The sequence below is a fragment of the Dendrobates tinctorius genome, unplaced genomic scaffold (assembly GCF_039654945.1).
Source record: "Dendrobates tinctorius isolate UK_male_01 unplaced genomic scaffold, ASM3965494v1 ptg000083l, whole genome shotgun sequence".
Classification (NCBI taxonomy): Eukaryota; Metazoa; Chordata; class Amphibia; order Anura; family Dendrobatidae; genus Dendrobates; species Dendrobates tinctorius.
Window position 1 is genome coordinate 19,636,836 of NW_027361751.1, and position 18,183 is coordinate 19,655,018.

The 18,183-nt window shown below is 41.7% G+C and overlaps 1 protein-coding gene across 8 annotated transcripts in view; it reads right to left on the reverse strand.

Annotated features, from left to right (window-relative positions):
* Positions 1–13,872: 13,872 nt before the first annotated feature.
* PIK3R1 (phosphoinositide-3-kinase regulatory subunit 1) overlaps positions 13,873–18,183 on the reverse strand; it is a 51,762-nt gene continuing 47,451 nt past the window's right edge. For all 8 annotated transcript variants that reach the window (XM_073584191.1, XM_073584190.1, XM_073584189.1 and 5 more), the window contains one exon: positions 13,873–18,094. In XM_073584191.1, coding sequence (XP_073440292.1) covers positions 17,905–18,094 — 190 coding nt within the window. In that variant the 3' untranslated portion in view covers positions 13,873–17,904. The remainder of the gene's footprint in view (positions 18,095–18,183) is intronic.

An 18,183-nucleotide genomic window follows, 5' to 3' on the forward strand; every position in this document is an offset into this window, starting at 1 on the left:
TTTTATAATGTGGTGTAATCCATACTGAGCCTGAGAGCATCTGTGTCTGCTTACTGAAAAATATATGGAGATTTAGAATGTTTAAACTATACTATATATAACTGGTATCTGGTGTTACTGTACCCTTTCTAAACTTTCTATATTCTTGTTGAATCCATACTGGGCCTGAGAGCGTCTGTGTCTGCCTCCTGAAATATACACCGAGGTTTAGAATGTTTAAACTATACTATATATACCTGGTATCTGGTGATACTGTACCCTTTTTCAACTTTTTATATTATTGTCTAATCCATAATGAGCCTCAGAGCGTTTGTGTCTGCCTCCTGAAATACATACGGAGATTTTTTCTATTTTCACAATACTATATACCTGGTATCTGTTGATACAGTACCCTTTGTGCCAGAAAGTCCTCCTCCACCCACCACTCTAAGTGCCTCATTGACACCTTGAACATTGGCCCACATGTGTGATTATTTCTTGCAGATCATCTTTTTATATTATGGTGTGATCCATACTGAGCTGTGAGAGTCTTTGTGCTACTCCTGAAATATATATGTAGATTTAAAAATTACCCCAACACTGTATACAGCTGTACGCTTGTGATACATTACCCATTTACTGCTTTTTATATTCTGGTCTAATGCATACAAAGCCAGTGAGAGTCTGTTTCTGACTCTGGAAATATATACGGAGATTTACAATGATTCCTACACTATATAAAGCTGTATGCTTCTGATCCATTACCCTTTTACTGCTTTTTATAATGTGGTGTAATCCATACTGAGCCTGAGAGCGTCTGTGTCTGCTTACTGAAAAATATATGGAGATTTAGAATGTTTAAACTATACTATATATACCTGGTACCTGTTGATACAGTACCCTTTGTGCCAGAAAGTCCTCCTCCACCCACCACTCTAAATGCCTCATTGACACCTTGAACATTGGCCCACATGTGTGATTATTTCTTGCGGATCTTCTTTTTATATTATGGTGTGATCCATACTGAGCCTGTGAGCGTCTGTGTCTGACTCCTGAAATATATACAGAGATTTACAATTATCCCTAGACTGTATACAGCTGCACGCTTCTGATACAGTACCATATATCTGCTGGTATTTTGGGACCATTTTCACAAAAATTAGGAAGTATGGTGGAAGAGGTCACGGACATGGGGGGCCAGCTAGTACTGATGGTGGTGGTGGTGCATCTGTTGGTAGTGCCAAAAGCACAATAGCAGCTAAGGCAGGAGGTGTTGAGAGTGCGGCATGTTCTGGCTCTGGAAGGCCTGGAAGGCTCCCTTTTCTGGGAGTAGGTAAACCACTTTTAAAGCCGGAGCATCAGGAACTGGTTTTGGCTTTCATTGCTGAAACAGCCTCCAGCTCTATCGCCTCCTCTTCTGAAGTTGCAAAAAATGGAAGCACTGAGTCGTCAGTGCAGGCTTCTGGTCAGGAACAGCCCCTTTCCTTGTGTCCTTCACCCCCACCAAAAGTGAAGGATGCGGCAGCCAACACTTCAGATTACTCCATGGAGCTCTTTTCACACACCATGCCTGGGTTATCAAGTCAAATCCTGAATTCCCCAGTCCAACATGAACCAGAGATGGAGTGCACTGATGCACAGCCACTGCTAGATGATTCTGCTGGTACATTCACCCACAGCACTACATTCCCCTCGCACTCTACAGAGCCAGAATATGACCCTGATGAAACTCAGGTGCCCCTTCCCGCATACTATACCACCTTACACAGTGATACAGAGGAAGGTACAGATGAAAGTGCCGGTTCCCTGAGCAGGTGGGGGGGCATACTCGTGGGCGATGGCACTGGCACAGGGCCCCTCATAGTACGCAAAAGTGTGTCTGCCGGTGGGAGCGCCCACTCGCCATCAGACACACCGGCATACTATGAGGGGCCCTGTGCCGTCGCCCATGAGTGGGCCCCCCCTGCTTGCTCAGGGCCACAGCACTTGCAATACTTACCTCTCCCTGCTCCACCGCCGTGACGTCTTCCGTGTTTCCTGACAGTGACATTCAGGCCAGAGAGCGCAATGACGTCACGTCTGTATGCACTCTGCCTAAACAATCCAAGTGCAGAGAGCTGGAAGATGGTGACGCTGAGGAGTCCATAGTAGAGCAGTGCCCAGCGAGGAGAGGTATTTAATTTTTTTAAAGGTTGGGAGCAATTTTTGGGGAGCACTAGACACTGGAGAATGAGATGTGGGGCCCATCATACACTGAAGCATCATCCATGGGGCCCATCATATACTGGAGCATTCTAAATGGGGCAGATTATTTATGGAGCATTATTTGGGCCCATCATACACTGGAACATCATTCATGAGGCACATCATATACTGGAGCATTCTACCTGGGGGACATCAGACACTGGAGCAGCATTTGCGGGGCCCATTATACACTGGAGCATTAGAAATGGGGTCCATTATATATGGAGCATTATTTGGGCCCATCATACACTGGAGCATCATCCACGAGGCCCATCATATACTGGAGCATTCCAAATGGGGGACATCAGACACTGGAGCAGCATTTACAGGTCCCATTATACACTGGAGCATTGGGAATGGGGCCCATTATATATGGAGCATTATTTGGGCCCATCATACACTGAAGCATCATCCATGGGGCCCATCATATACTGGAGCATTCTAAATGGGGCAGATCAGACACTGGAGCAGCATCTATGGGGCCCATTATACACTGGAGCATTAGAAATGGGGCCCATTATATATGGAGCATTATTAGGGCCCATAAGACACTGGAGCATCATCCATGGGGACCATCGTATACTGTAGCATTATGTAGAGCTCATCATATACTGTATGGAACATTATATGGGACCAATTATTCTGTATGGAGAAATATATGGGGCTCATTATTCTATATGGCGCACTATGTGGTGGCCATAATACTGTATGGAGTAATATACTGTCCGTTTTTTGAGCTATTGGAGAATTTAAAATAGATATCAGTCATGTCATGTAAGAAGTGAAGTGGGGCACACGAAAACCTGGAGCCAGCCCTACCCTCCCCAACAACTTTAGCCAAATAACCCCCAGTTTTCAATGCGTAACTATTATTATAAAGTTAATTAAGGTTGACAAGCTTAAGTAATAAGAATTGATGTTTTTGGCATTGAAATGGGCACTGTAGGTGTGTTTACTGTCCTCCACTCCCTGTCGACTTTGCGACTTTGCTTCCCCATTGACTTGCATTGGGTTTCGTGTTTCAGTCGGCCTCCGACTTTTCATGATAGTCGGCCGATTTCGTTCGACTCGACTTTTGAGAAAGTTGGGTTTCATGAAACTCGACTCGACCCTAAAAAAGGCAAAGTCGCTCATCTCTAATTGCAATATTTGCCTCTACTGAGTTTTAGTTACAAATTTGGCAGATAACTATCACCTAGAAAGTAGGCACTTCCAATTACATATAAATCCTATGAGAAATTAGGAAGCTTAATGCCATAAAAATCAACAAAATTTTATTGAAATACATTTTAAAAGGCATTACAAAAATAATGCAATGCATATGGGGACAACAAATGCAAAAGAAAGGCCATAGCAAAGGTACAATGGGGTTTCAAAAAAAAAAAAAAAAAATATATATATATATACAGTGCCTACAAGTAGTATTCAACCCCCTGCAGATTTAGCAGGTTTGATAAGATGCAAATAAGTTAGAGCCTTCAAACTTCACACAAGAGCAGGATTTATTAACAGATGCATAAATCTTACAAACCAAAAAGTTATGTTGCTCAGTTAAATTTTAATAAATTTTAAACATAAAAGTGTGGGTCAATTATTATTCAACCCCTAGGTTTAATATTTTGTGGAATAACCCTTGTTTGCAATTACAGCTAATAATCGTCTTTTATAAGACCTGATCAGGCCGGCACAGGTCTCTGGAGTTATCTTGGCCCACTCCTCCATGCAGATCTTCTCCAAGTTATCTAGGTTCTTTGGGTGTCTCATGTGGACTTTAATCTTGAGCTCCTTCCACAAGTTTTCAATTGGGTTAAGGTCAGGAGACTGACTAGGCCACTCCAACACCTTGATTTTTTCCCTCTTGAACCAGGCCTTGGTTTTCTTGGCTGTGTGCTTTGGGTCGTTGTCTTGTTGGAAGATGAAATGACGACCCATCTTAAGATCCTTGATGGAGGAGCGGAGGTTCTTGGCCAAAATCTCCAGGTAGGCTGTGCTATCCATCTTCCCATGGATGCGGACCAGATGGCCAGGCCCCTTGGCTGAGAAACAGCCCCACAGCATGATGCTGCCACCACCATGCTTGACTGTAGGGATGGTATTCTTGGGGTCGTATGCAGTGCCATCCAGTCTCCAAACGTCGCGTGTGTGGTTGGCACCAAAGATCTCGATCTTGGTCTCATCAGACCAGAGAACCTTGAACCAGTCTGTCTCAGAGTCCTCCAAGTGATCATGGGCAAACTGTAGACGAGCCTTGACATGACGCTTTGAAAGTAAAGGTACCTTACGGGCTCGTCTGGAACGGAGACCATTGCGGTGGAGTACGTTACTTATGGTATTGACTGAAACCAATGTCCCCACTGCCATGAGATCTTCCCGGAGTTCCTTCCTTGTTGTCCTTGGGTTAGCCTTGACTCTTCGGACAAGCCTGGCCTCGGCACGGGAGGAAACTTTCAAAGGCTGTCCAGGCCGTGGAAGGCCAACAGTAGTTCCATAAGCCTTCCACTTCCGGATGATGCTCCCAACAGTGGAGACAGGTAGGCCCAACTCCTTGGAAATGGTTTTGTACCCCTTGCCAGCCTTGTGACCCTCCACGATCTTGTCTCTGATGGCCTTGGAATGCTCCTTTGTCTTTCCCATGTTGACCATGTATGAGTGCTGTTCACAAGTTTGGGGAGGGTCTTAAATAGTCAGAAAAGGCTGGAAAAAGATAATTAATCCAAACATGTGAAGCTCATTGTTCTTTGTGCCTGAAATACTTCTTAATACTTTAGGGGAACCAAACAGAATTCTGGTGGTTTGAGGGGTTGAATAATAAATGACCCTCTGAATAAACTTTTCACAATTTAAAAAAAAATTACACAAAGAAATAACATTCTTTTTAGCTGCAGTGCATTTCACACTTCCAGGCTGATCTACAGTCCAAATGTCACAATGCCAAGTTAATTCCGAATGTGTAAACCTGCTAAATCTGCAGGGGGTTGAATACTACTTGTAGGCACTGTATATATATATATATATATATGAATCCTATTGTTTAAACTATGGATGATGTAATACAAAGAAACAGTTTCAAAAATAATAAACAGAGCTTATAATGCAAATCTTCTAATATATGTTGGAATCCACATAGAAGAAAAGGTCGCACTCAACGAGTCACGTAAATTTTCACAGGTTTATTGACACATGCAACACGTCAGGCCGGGGGAGTGACATAGGAGTGCGAAAAAAACCTGACAACGGCCGTTTCGCGCTGTTTGAGCGCTTCAACGGGTCCGTTGTCAGTTTTGTTCACACTCCTATGTCACTCCCCCGGCCTGACATGTGTTGCATGTGTCAATAAACCTGTGAAAATTTACGTGACTCGCTGAGTGTGACCTTTTCTTCTATGTGGATTCCAAGGATTGCTTTTTCCAAAGGTCGGGCACCCGAGATTCCCAGTTGTCAGCTTCCTGCATGCCGCACGCCATCTGAGCTTCCACGGTAACAGCGATGCAGTCTGCGTTTGTTTCTTTTGATTTCACGTGCTTCTAATATATGTAATCTTAAATTAATCCATTATCCAAACAGACAATAATGATCCTAGATGAACAAACCCCTCAAAGTAAAGAGCCAGCAAAAAATCCTATCTACAATGGCTATGGTATATCTCAGCTGCCTATATACATAGTGTAATGTTAGCATGCATGCCACAAAGGGTGGCGTATATAATTAGTCAAACAAGAGAAGGCGGAATGACTGCTGCTGCTTAGATGAATACTGTACCTTGGAGGCCGTGGCACCCCTGACATGCGTTATTATGTAAATAACTCATTCATGAAAGAATAGAGATACGCTAAAACCAAGCACACCATTGTTTTTCTTGTGAAATTCTCAATAAGTTTGATGTGTCACATGACCCTCTTCCCTTTGAAAAAAATAAAGTTGTATCCAAAATGGCCGACTTCAAAATGGCCGCCATGGTCACCACCCATCTTGAAAAGTTTCCCCCCTCCCATATACTAATATGTGACAAACAGGAAGTTGATATCACCAACCATTCCCATTTCATTTAGGTGTATCCATATAAATGAACCACCCTGCTAGAAGATCAATTTCACACAGGGCAGGATACTATCTAACTAACTGACAAGTTCACTTGCAGCACTATCAGGAACATATTCTCTGCACTGTGACACTGAGAAAATAGTGCCAGCAAAACAAGATGTCCGATTTTTATATGGCAAGGAACATCTGACTTCGGAAGCCAATTACAGAAGACCTTGTGTCATGATGTTGTGGATGGTTTCTGCACCTTGATTGGCTGCCGAAATAAAAAAGCAGCAGAAAAAAGGCAGCGATGCTTACCTGCCCGTATCTCCAAACAAATGCACATGGGATGCATTTGGATAGTGCCCGGCAGCACGCCTGATTGAATAGTATGGGCATCACTAATAGGTTGTTAACCTGGATGCTGTGCATCACCTGTATGTGAACAGTGCCCCAAAACAGGCCTTTATTGTGCATTAATATACCAAGCAACCACCCCCTCCATGGATTTGTAGGCCGTGAGTGGTTGTCTCATTGGAATTCTTGCACCTGTGTTGCCGCCACTACATGCGTCCACTGCATCCTGTTTGGAGACCTGGACAGGTAAACTTTGCTGCCATTTTTCTGCTGGTTTTTGAATTTTTTTGAGGATTTTTATTCCTCTTTTTGTGGCTTTGCTGTTCAGTGCTGCCGAAATCAACACACAAAGTTAACGTAGAAAAAAAAAAAAAGAGCCCACCAATCCTCTCTCCACGTCCCCCTATACTCCCATTCTCCCCGCTCATCATGCAGCACCACTTTCCTAGCCAAAGTAATAACAAAAGCATTAGTGGAAACGTAATGGTTTACCGAACTGTGACTGAATTTGGCCGACTTTGCGTAAAAATGCTTGTGAAAGCGAACACGAATCTGAATGTGCAACGTTCGTGCCAAATTTGAGATTGGTGAACGTTTTACGAACACGTTCGCTCATTTCTAGCTAACAGTAACTGAGACAATCATGTAAAGAAAATAGAATTAAAAATACACAATCAAGAACGAATTATAAATGTGTATGACTAGCTGGTATTAATACAAAAAATATAGATGACTAGGCATGAGTGAACTCGTGGATGTTCAGGTTCGTCGGATTCAAGCAAACTTTAGTCCAGACTTGTACCTGAACTTGAACCCAAACCCCATAGAAATTAATGGGGACCCGAACTTTGGTGTAGTAAAGTGGTTGTAATAAGGGCTTGGGGGCTGTAAAAGTCTCTCTCTATCCATCTCTCTTTAAGTAAAAATGTTTGTGAAACCGAACATGAATCCGAATGTGCTATGTTTGTGCCGAATTTGAAATTGGCGATCATTTTCCAAACAAGTTCGCTCATCTCTATCTGGCACCAAATTGTTGGCAGAAGATCCCTTAAGTCCTTTTGATAAATTGCAGCCTCCTGTGCTTTCCAACACATCTCACAGATGATCAATAGCTTTGAGATCCATGGAATATAGAAACCAAGTCACAATTTTAAAATCTTTATCATGTTCCTTTCCCTCATGAACATTTTATTCAGTGTTGTAGGGCATCATCCTGCAGATAAAAAGGCAATACCATGATGGAAGACCACTGCCACATAGGGATACACCTGGTCTCCCAACAGTGTTATGTGCCAAAGTAACATCCACTTGAATGCCAGAACACAAGCGTTCCCAGCAAAAAACTACCTTGTTGTCCTTTCTTGGTGCACAATTTACTAGGTACCCAGCCATTGATTTCCATGGCCAACTACTTAATGTTCCTTGTGGTGGTGAAGTTTACCGTTAGAGGACAACTCTTGTACTAAAATTTGTTGTATGAGAGAACAGAGCCAGAGGCACTCATACACATTAAAGTTATCCAAACCTGCCGACACGCTATCGTGTACGAGGGCCTCCCGACAGATTATGTTGAGAGACATAAGAATCGGGTGGTGAGACAAAAATAGGCTGATACTTTGTTCGGTGAGGAGTTAAGCTGCTGGCAGGGGGTCTCTTATGGAGAACAGAAATACATTCGAGCAAGCCCAATGTTCCAGAGTATGGGACAGTCGGGAGAGAGCAGTCTGCCAAATAATCAAGCAGACCGCTATGTCGTGTATGGCCCGTTTAAGGCTAGATTCACACGTTCTTGTGTTGCTGGCCCAGATGCACAGACCGGCTTTGAAACTCCTGACTCGAACTTGACAGTATTTTATATGCCTATGAGGCTGTTACGTTTGGGTTGGGAGGCGCGCAGCTGGTCCGTGAATCATGGATACCGGAATACAGTGCAAGTCTTGGAAATCCCCTTTATAAAATAAAAACACTCTATACTCACCTCCCGAGGCTCGCCTGACATTGTTGTGCTAAGTGAGCCCTACAGCCAATCAGTGTCATCTATCGGGCTATTATGCTCTCACGTCCGAGGTTCATCCAAAAGAAGTGAGAATGCAACAATCCAACAGCCCTCGCCAATGGGCTGAAGGTCTCACTTGGCATAACAATGTCACGAAGGCCTCTAGAGACCCCAAACTAAAATCACTGCACCGATGTAGGTGGTGAGTATAGGGTAATTTTTATTTTACAAAAGGGGGAAATGGTAGTGTACCACTTCTTTAATTGTTACGACTGGTGGCACTCTATATTCTTGCAATTGTGACGTACGCAATGCTTGGCCCATGTGATCCACTCCCTTGAAAACATATAAGTCTCAGTTCGTACTTTGAGTATTTTGTGAGTTTTTGATGTTGCAGATTTTCTGCAGGCATTAGGTATATTAGGGTGTGTGCACACGTTCCGGATTCTGCTGCGGATTTTCCCCCGCAGATTTGTCTAAATCCACAGGTAAATTCGCAGGTCAAAAGACCTGCAGTTTATCTGCGGAATTAGTGCGGATTAGCCTGCGGGTTTCCCCTGCGGTTCGACACCTGTCATGGAGCGGGTGCCAAACCGCTGTGGATTTCACACAAAGAAGTGAAATGCTGTGGATTTAAAACCACGGAAAAATCTGCAATGTGTGCACTGTGTTTTCCATTTTGCATAGACTTAAATGGTACTGTACAACGCAGCAGAAACTGCTGCGGATCCGCAGCAGAATCCACAACGTGTGAACACACCCTAAGGTTGCGTAGTATGGAGAAGAACAAAAGGGATGGCGCTCACCGTTCTGAATTAGTGAATTTATTTTCAGGTAAAAAGCATAGGCTCGGGAGAGATGTGTGAACTGTGGACAACGGCCGTTTCACGCCAACTGCGCTTCAACGGCCGTTGTCCACAATTCACACATCTCTCCCGAGCCTATGCTTTTTACCTGAAAATAAATTCACTAATTCAGAACGGTGAGCGCCATCCCTTTTGTTCTTCTCCATACTACGCAGCTATGCATGTTTTTCTTTAGATTGAGCACCCGTTCTGTGGGTAGCTGGCGTGCAGCCCTGGTGTGTTTGTACCGCACTATAGTGCACATTAAGGTGGCGGCAGTGGTGCCGAATTTTCTTCTTGGACACACCCTAAGGTTACTTGTGTTTTTTATCAGTGAGTGTATTTTTTTTAACATACATTTTTATTATGTTTTTTCTCTTTTTGCTATGTCACGTTATAAATAAAACTGCTTTGTTTTGCCAATTTCCAAATCTTTTGAACAAAGGTCTGTTTAACGAAAAACCAAAAAGGAAAACACATGGGGCATGAAACTTAAGTAAATCTAATCCACTTTACTGGAACTGCAAGACAGTGGAAAAACATACCAAAAATTTATCATGAGAATTAGCTCCTTCATATGTCATGATTTTTCAGGGAATAATCATTCCTTGCAACATCACAGAGACCAGTCATAATCTGAGTGTCAGACCAAATTGGCAATGCAAGTCTATAGGTACATGGAAAAATCAGACAGCACACTGATACCATAAGAGTGTGGTCCGATTTTCACAGACTGCCATATAGTTGAAGGTGAAGGGGTTTCTTTTTTCCACATTCGAGAAAAATTGATAAAAATCAGACCAAACTTTGATGAAACTCAGGCCATTATTTTACAACACTGGTGAAACTCTTTCCATTTTTCTCGCATGTGAAATAAACCTGACTTGTGAATGAGGCCTTAACCCAAATAAGTGTTCTCCACATTGTGAATCCTTCTATGAACGTAACCAAAATAAGGGTGAAAAAAAACCTTAATTCGATATTCTTACATTTGCAATACGGATTAGTCTTCTGACCCACATCTCTTATCTGAATTCTACATCAGACTTATCTGGAAGCTTCCCGGGATTCCAGTAATTTCTTCGTGTTTGAGCCAAACTCCACTTGCTGTATTTATTTAGTGCATTAGAATGTATTTCATGGGATTAGGAAATATTTCCTACAGGCCAGGAGTTCATGTCACAAACAGGTGAAGGACACTGGTCAGAAATCCCTGCCAACACCATTTCATTAGGATGATGTTCTCCTAGGTAAAAACTGGCCATGTCCTTCAAAACTTAGAAGTGTGTTCAACTGGTCATTAAAAATGACCAAGTCACCAAAACTTCTAGTCTTCCTTCCTTCTCCAAAATGTGAATTACTTGAGCCCACTCTAAAACCTGATGAATTGCTTCCATCATTTCCACTGGTGATGGGTGACTCAAAAGCAACTAATCCATAAATCATGTTCATTCTCAATTTATAATAATGGTTTGAGCCATAAAAGTTATACTTTATTTCAGTTTGTTTCTATATAATCTACAAGAGACATTTATAAATTTCCATCAACGTAAAGGTGTTTTCCAACACTAACATGCCGAATCATAGCAAAGTGGAATCCTAACATTGTGAATATTACACAGTGTCGGCCGGCTCAAGGTCATCACATCCCAGGACATGACTGCTCACATATGAGGTCATATGGCAGCTAGTTTCTCTTAGAATATTGAGAGAAGCTAGTCAGCACAAGTAAGCAAATCACATATGATCGGTCATGTGTTGACAGCTTGAATCGGCAGGCAGAGTGGAATCCTAACAGTGTGAATATTACAGTGTCGGCCGGCACAAGGTCATCACATCCCAGGACATGACTGCTCATATATGTGGTCATATGGCAGCTAGTTTCTTAGAATATTGAGAGAAGCTAGTCAGCACAAGTAAGCAAATCACATATGATCGGTCATGTGTTGACAGCTTGAATCGGCAGGCATAGCGGAATCCTAACAGTGTTCACCTTACACACTGGTAAATTATGCCATGCTACCATGCCAGACCAAAAAAAGCCCCAAGCTGGAAAACCCTATAAAAGAAGCAAATTACAAAACAAAATGAATACCTTTTGTGAAACTGCGAAAAGGGGGTCACATACAACTCAACTCAGATAACTGTTGGCTGAATATTCGTTATACCATTGCTCTAGATTGCCCATACACACCAGCTTGGACGAGCGTGAATGATTTCACAGTGGAGAGAGGGGGGAAAAAGTTCCTGCAAAACTCCGCGTCGGCATCTTATGCTCTGCGATAAAGGATTGGGCATATTGAAGTCTAACATGCCTGGTCCTCCTCCCAACATCTGCCACAACTTATAAATAGCCTGGAATATGCAGAAATTGAAAAATGGAAACTTCTAGTTTGAATGGATTGTTGAATGGTCAAGTAGCACCACTAAAGGAGAACGTAGTAGTCACATGTGAAAGTGAACTTTTACGCATTGTTTAGTTACCGTAATTTCTACTAGTTGTTGCTTAAAGGGAATGTGACATCAGAAGATGAGCTATTGTTTAAATCTGGTTATTAGATGTATTAATATCTTACAATTTTCACACCAATCACTGGACCCTAATATTAGTCTCATGCGTGCCCTTTACATGAACAGCAGCAATACACCAACTACGACACCACATTTGAATTGAAGCATTATTTGAGCAGAAGTCATTATGAAAGGATGGAGGTGAGCTGTGAGAGGTGTTGCAGTCGTATCTGTAATAGAGAGACTGCTGAAAGTAAATCTGTACAGAACAGGAAGTGTGGGCCCAATATTACACAGATTTCCTGTATAGACAGGGAGTAATATTGGGCCTAATACACTGCAAGATTTTTTTTATATATACAGTATGTAATAAAAGTGAGTTTACGCCTCACATTTTTCTTTTGTAAATAATTACATCCTATTTATGTAAACTTGGTGTACCCTCTAAATAACTAAACACAGCCATTAAGTGTCTAAACAGCTGGCAAAAGTGAGTACACCCCTATGTGGAAATGCCCAGTTAGCAATTTTCCCTCACTGGTGTTGAGACTCAGTGTTACAAGGTCTGTGAATGGGGAGCAGGTATGTTACATTTGGTGTTCTCGCTCTCAAACTCACTCATACTGGTCGATGGAAGTTCAACATGGCTCTTCATGGCAAAGAACTCAAAGGATTTGAAAAAAAATTGTTGCTCTACATAAAGATGGCTGAGGCTATAAGAAGATTGCCAACACCCTGAACCTGAGCTGCAGCGTTGCGGTGGCCAAGACCATACAGCTGTGTAACAAGACAGGTTCGACTCAGAAAAGGCCTCGCCATGGTCGACCAAAGAAGCTGAGTGCACGTGCTCCGCGTCATAGCCGGAAGTTGGCTTTTCAAAACAGACTAGTGATTGTTGCCAGCATTGCTGCAGAGGTTACAGGGGTGGGGGTTCAGCCTGTCAGTTCTCAGACCATACGCCACACACTGCATCAAAACGGTCTGTATGGCTGTCATCACATAAGGAAGCCTCTTCTAAAGATGATGGACAGGAAAGCCCGCAAACACTATGCTGAAGACAAGCAGACTAAGGACATGAATTACTGGAAACCAAGTCCTGTAGTCTGATGAGACCAAGATAAACTTATTTGGTTCAGATGGTGTTAAGCCTGTGTGGCGGCAACCAGCTGAGGAGTACAAAGACAAGTGTGCCTTGCCTATAGTCAAGCATGGTGGCGGAAGAATTATGGTTTGGAGCTGCTCGAGTTCTGTCAGCTGTGGAGAGCTAGAGTTTATTGAGGGAACCATGAATGCCAACATGTACTGTGACATACTGAAGCAGAGCACGATCTCCTCCCTCCGGAAACCGGGCCGCAGTATTGCAACATAAAGACCCCCCCGCCCAAAATATAAAAACCCACATCTCCAAGATGATCACTGCCTTGCTATAGAAACTGAGGGTAAAGGTGCTGGACTGGCCAAGCATGTCTCCAGACCTAAACCCTATTGAGCATCTGTGGGTCATCCTCGAACAGAAGGAGGAGTACAAGGTCTATAACATCCACCAGCTCCGTGTTGTCATCATGGAGGAAGAAGAGGATTCCGGCAGCCACATGTGAAGCTCTAGTAAGCTACATGCCCGAGAGTTAAGGCCGTGCTTGGAAATATTGGTGGCCACCCAAAATAGTGACACTTTGGAGACAATTTGGCCATTTTCACCTAGGGGTGTAGTCCCTTTTGTTGCCAGCAGTTTAAAATTTAATGGCTGTATGTTGGGTTATTTAGAGGGTACACCAAATGTACAGTTACATTGTATCACAGGATCAGATCTTCAGTGTTGTCCCATGAAAAGATATAATAAAATATCAAACTGCCTACAAAATATCAGAAGCATTGGATATGATCTAACTCCGTATTAATAAGTCGTTCAAGCCAAAGTTAGTTTTCAAAACAATCTTTATTTTGTCTGAAGGTCTAATACAATGTTTTAAAGCAACTTAAAACGAGACACGGAGCTTTATCAAAGCTATAGCTCAAAAGTTTCAGAGGCACAACTTTATTAATTGCCTTGTAAAGGCAAATAACTACTAACCATCCTTTTCCTCCCCAACAAAAGACCAAAAGAATTAATGTTTAGCAAAGTCATTATTTTTTTTTTTGTTTTTAATGTTGTATAAACAAAGAACAATTTCTTCTGAAATAGGAATTAAAAAAAAAAAAAAGTAGCAGCACATTGGGCAGCTAATGCAGTCATACGGTGACAAATAATATGAAGTCATTGACACAGCGAGTCATAAATATCAACGTATTAAGCCGTTATTTCAGGATATAAAATTTGGCATGTATCGCCTCTGCCAGGCAATGAGCACACTGCCGCCCATTTCTAAAAAAAGAGATCCGGAACACCACAGAGAGGTCTGTCCAAAGAAAAAAAAATTAAAAAAAAAAAAAAAAATATTGGACAACCACGCATGACCAAGCCAATATCATGGGCAGCAATCTGTCAAGACTGGAAACGAATAGAGACTTCGACAATTCTAGCTCAATGTAATCTAAAAGATAAAAGCCTTTACAAGACGGAGCATCCATTGTCATTCACAAATATATACAATATATGTAAATGTTTCAGCAACTTCCCAAAACTGAAGATATCTGAAAGATTCTTGGCTTTCTTAAAAAGGCAACATTGCAAAAGATCAGCCACTTTGGAAACGTACGGCTGGATAAAGATCGCAGTGGCTTTGTATTCAGAGAGTTCGTTCAGATATTTTAAGTTCTGGCGCGGCCCATTCTCTACATATAAGAGGGGTAGAGGTTTTGGGTACATTGGGTTTGAAATGACTATTCACAGTAGGGGACATGTAAGCTTTGGCACTCCATTAATTGCTTTACATGCGGTCAGCACCGTTGAGCCGAGCACCATAAAGGATCGTAGTTCAGCGACGTCTCGAGTGCTGAAGGTCGTCTCCGACCAGAAGACCACCAAAGCAAAACACAAGTTGCCTTTTCGAGAAACCCCAGAAATGCAACATTAGAACAATATACAATGCTCTTATATTCTAGATTGAGGGCTGATATTTACATAGGATCTCCGTACTGGTTATGCACAAAATGGAAAAAAAAAAAAAGCGCCCTTTTTTTCCCCATTGCATCAACTTGTATTGTAGATTTAGTGGCCCTGGATATCATTCCTACCGCAATAATCAAGATGTTCTGTTAAACAGTGTTGTTTGTCTTCCTGAACAGCGCCACTCCTCTCCATAGGCCGCGGCTGGTATTGCAGCTCTGCGTGATTAAACAGTACTACCAGGCAGCCCATAAATAGTAGTTGTGCCATTTCCAGAATTATGTTTTTTAAACAAACCCCTTCCAGCCTATTAATCCTTCTCTACACTTACCCAAAACATATTGGGCATTGAATTTACATTTTCTTGTGCTTTAGAAGTCAGCCTGGTGTACCTTTAATCTGATGAATAGTGCATGTGCAATTCATAAGCCTAATTTATCTTAAGAAAATCTCTTCTAGAGATAATGAAAACTACAACAGAGTTAGGGGAATAAAAATATACATATGGCTTAGAATGGGAAATAAGTCAATGATACTTATCCCGGAGACTTAAAACCTAACTGCATATGAAATAAGTCTTATAATCATAAAATAATCGCATGGTGCAAATTCCAAGTACCAAATAGTTGACAGCCATGGAGAAACTTATCCAGCACAATTACCAGGCCGCACAATATCCGAGGAAGTCTGCAGATTTAAAAAATTTGACGATGTTTTAAAACATGACATCGCGCTGACTTAGAATCTACACAAGCCAAAAAAAGTTTTCTAAAATTCTGCGTGATCTGCGGGTGCAGACCCGCTATTCTTAAAGTATAGTTAGGTTTTCAGATTACATCATTAATAAAGCTCATCTCTCGAGTATGACAAAAGTTGGAGATGGCCGACAAGTCAACAAACTTGGATGAAGAATACCGAGCACTTGGGATGAAAAATACCAAGCACGATTCATCCCGGTCGAAAAAGGTAAAAGCAATGTATGGGGTGGACTAGATGTTAAAGATAGTCACAATTAGGCGGACTGGATAATGTCAGCAAATACTACGAAGGCAGGCAATCGCAGATGCTATAGAATACAAGACTCGAGGAGCAGTACGTGTCACCACTTTTCCAGAGCCATTATGCCTAAAAAAAAAAAAAAAAAAAAAAAAACCAACACAAATTGGCCTGTGAACGAGCAGTGGAAAAAGTGCCAGGAAAGTAACAAAAACGGTACATAAGATGACGTTTGTAGCCCACAGTATTCCCATGCTGATTCACAATTGTTTTCCAGTAAGACTTTTACAAAAAAAAAAAATAAAAAAATCGAGGGGGAATTAAAAGTTATAGAAAAAAAAAAGCTCCTCCCCTCCTAAAAGTCTTAAGTTTCCTTAAAACCAATGCAGTGAAGTTACGTATGGCAGGGTTAGCATGCTACACAATTGAAATGATGGGGGAAGGGGGGGGGGGTATTTATCACGTTCATATTGAGCAGGAGGCAGAAAGTTTTGTGCGGGCTTTCTACCTAGTCACAAACAGTAAGGACAGAGGACAAGAACGCGCCAGAAGCGCAAAGTACCATTAGAAACAACCCATAATAAAACACTGTCAAACTCTGATTATGCTTATATATTTATATATTTTTATGGTTTAATTTTCTCTCTCTCTTTTTTCTTAAAAAAGCAGCTTTGAAGCTCATCAGGCACTGCCCAACAACGCATTAATCAAATATCTGTAATGAATTCTGAGTTTTCTTCTTCTTCTTTAATCTTGGGCATAACGCCAAGTTACTCTATACAAGGTTCATGGTAAAATAGCTCTGGTTTAAATTCCCGTCATTTCTCTTCGCCTCGGCTATTACCATCTCCACCTCTATAACTCCCAAACGACATACTGCACATTTCCTAAACACAAAGAAACTAACGAGAAAAAAAAAAAAAAAAAAAGTAACATTTCGTGGACAGAAAAATTATGTTATTGGTACGTATGAAATGATAAAAAAAAAAAAACACAGCTTAAAGAGAACGGATGTTGCATAGCATTAAGGATTCAGCAGTCAGCAAAATAAAGAGACAGTTTGGTATCGATAAGTTTCTTTTTTTTCGATAGCTTGTCCCCATTGCTATGTACAATATATATATATATATATATATATATATATATATATATATATATATATATCAGTTTCCAGCCTGTCATCGTCCATCTTAAATAGGCTTTCTGAACAGAATTCATTTCTTTAGACGATAAAGTCTTAGTAAAAACACTTCCTGGCACTCTGCTTGGGTTGAAGCAAGTTTGTAAAAAGTTCCATTTATCCAAAAGTTTCTCCCACAGTGCCGTTCTGCTACATTTGTAATCTTATGTTTTGGAGGAGGGATGGGACAAAACGAAACAATCCACAAGGCTGTATGGGTAGATCCACTTAGCAATATGTCACTGGTCCTGGAAAATGATGTTATGGAACGGTATTTTCCCCCTTTACGGAAAAAAAAAAAGAAAAAAAAAAAAACCCAACAGTACTGTTCTTAGCAAAAAGACACCTTGGCTTCTTGGATCGGCGGTGACCAACATTAAAGCTGGTAAAGCTTCAATAGAACGTAAACAAGCACCATGGTGAAGGCCTCGCGGTACCTGCAGGCCGGGAGATAGGCTTATAATAGCATATCTTTCTGTTGCTGTGCTTCTCGATCTTGCAAAGCAAGCACGATAGCTTAGAAACATACATTCACAGCTTAACACTCATCTCCTGCTTCCATGGCGAAAGACAGCTCTCATCTCATCTGAAGGTAGCTTTGATACTGCAGCTCAATCTTGTGAAGAAGGCGGACGAGGGAGCTTTTAGGATTTTTTTGTTTTTCCTTTGCCAAAAACTGGCATCAACTTTGTCGACACGGGAATAGACTCCAGAGTGTGTCGGGTGCTCATCGCCTCTGCTGTGCATATACTGGGATTGCTAGTGTGACGTTCAGAGAGTCATTGTGCTGTACGAGTGACGTGTGTTGGTAATGTAGCACCAGTTCTTTCAGAGAATTATATAAGTTGTATGGTTCTGCAAATCCAAAGCCGGTAAGGGTTTTGTTGATGACGCAGTGCTTGACCTCCGAATCCGCTCTGCAATAGGAAAAAAAAATTAAAAAAAATGACATGAGTACAAATGGGCGAGGTACGCAAGTACGCGATGGGCGTTCATCAGTATTGGG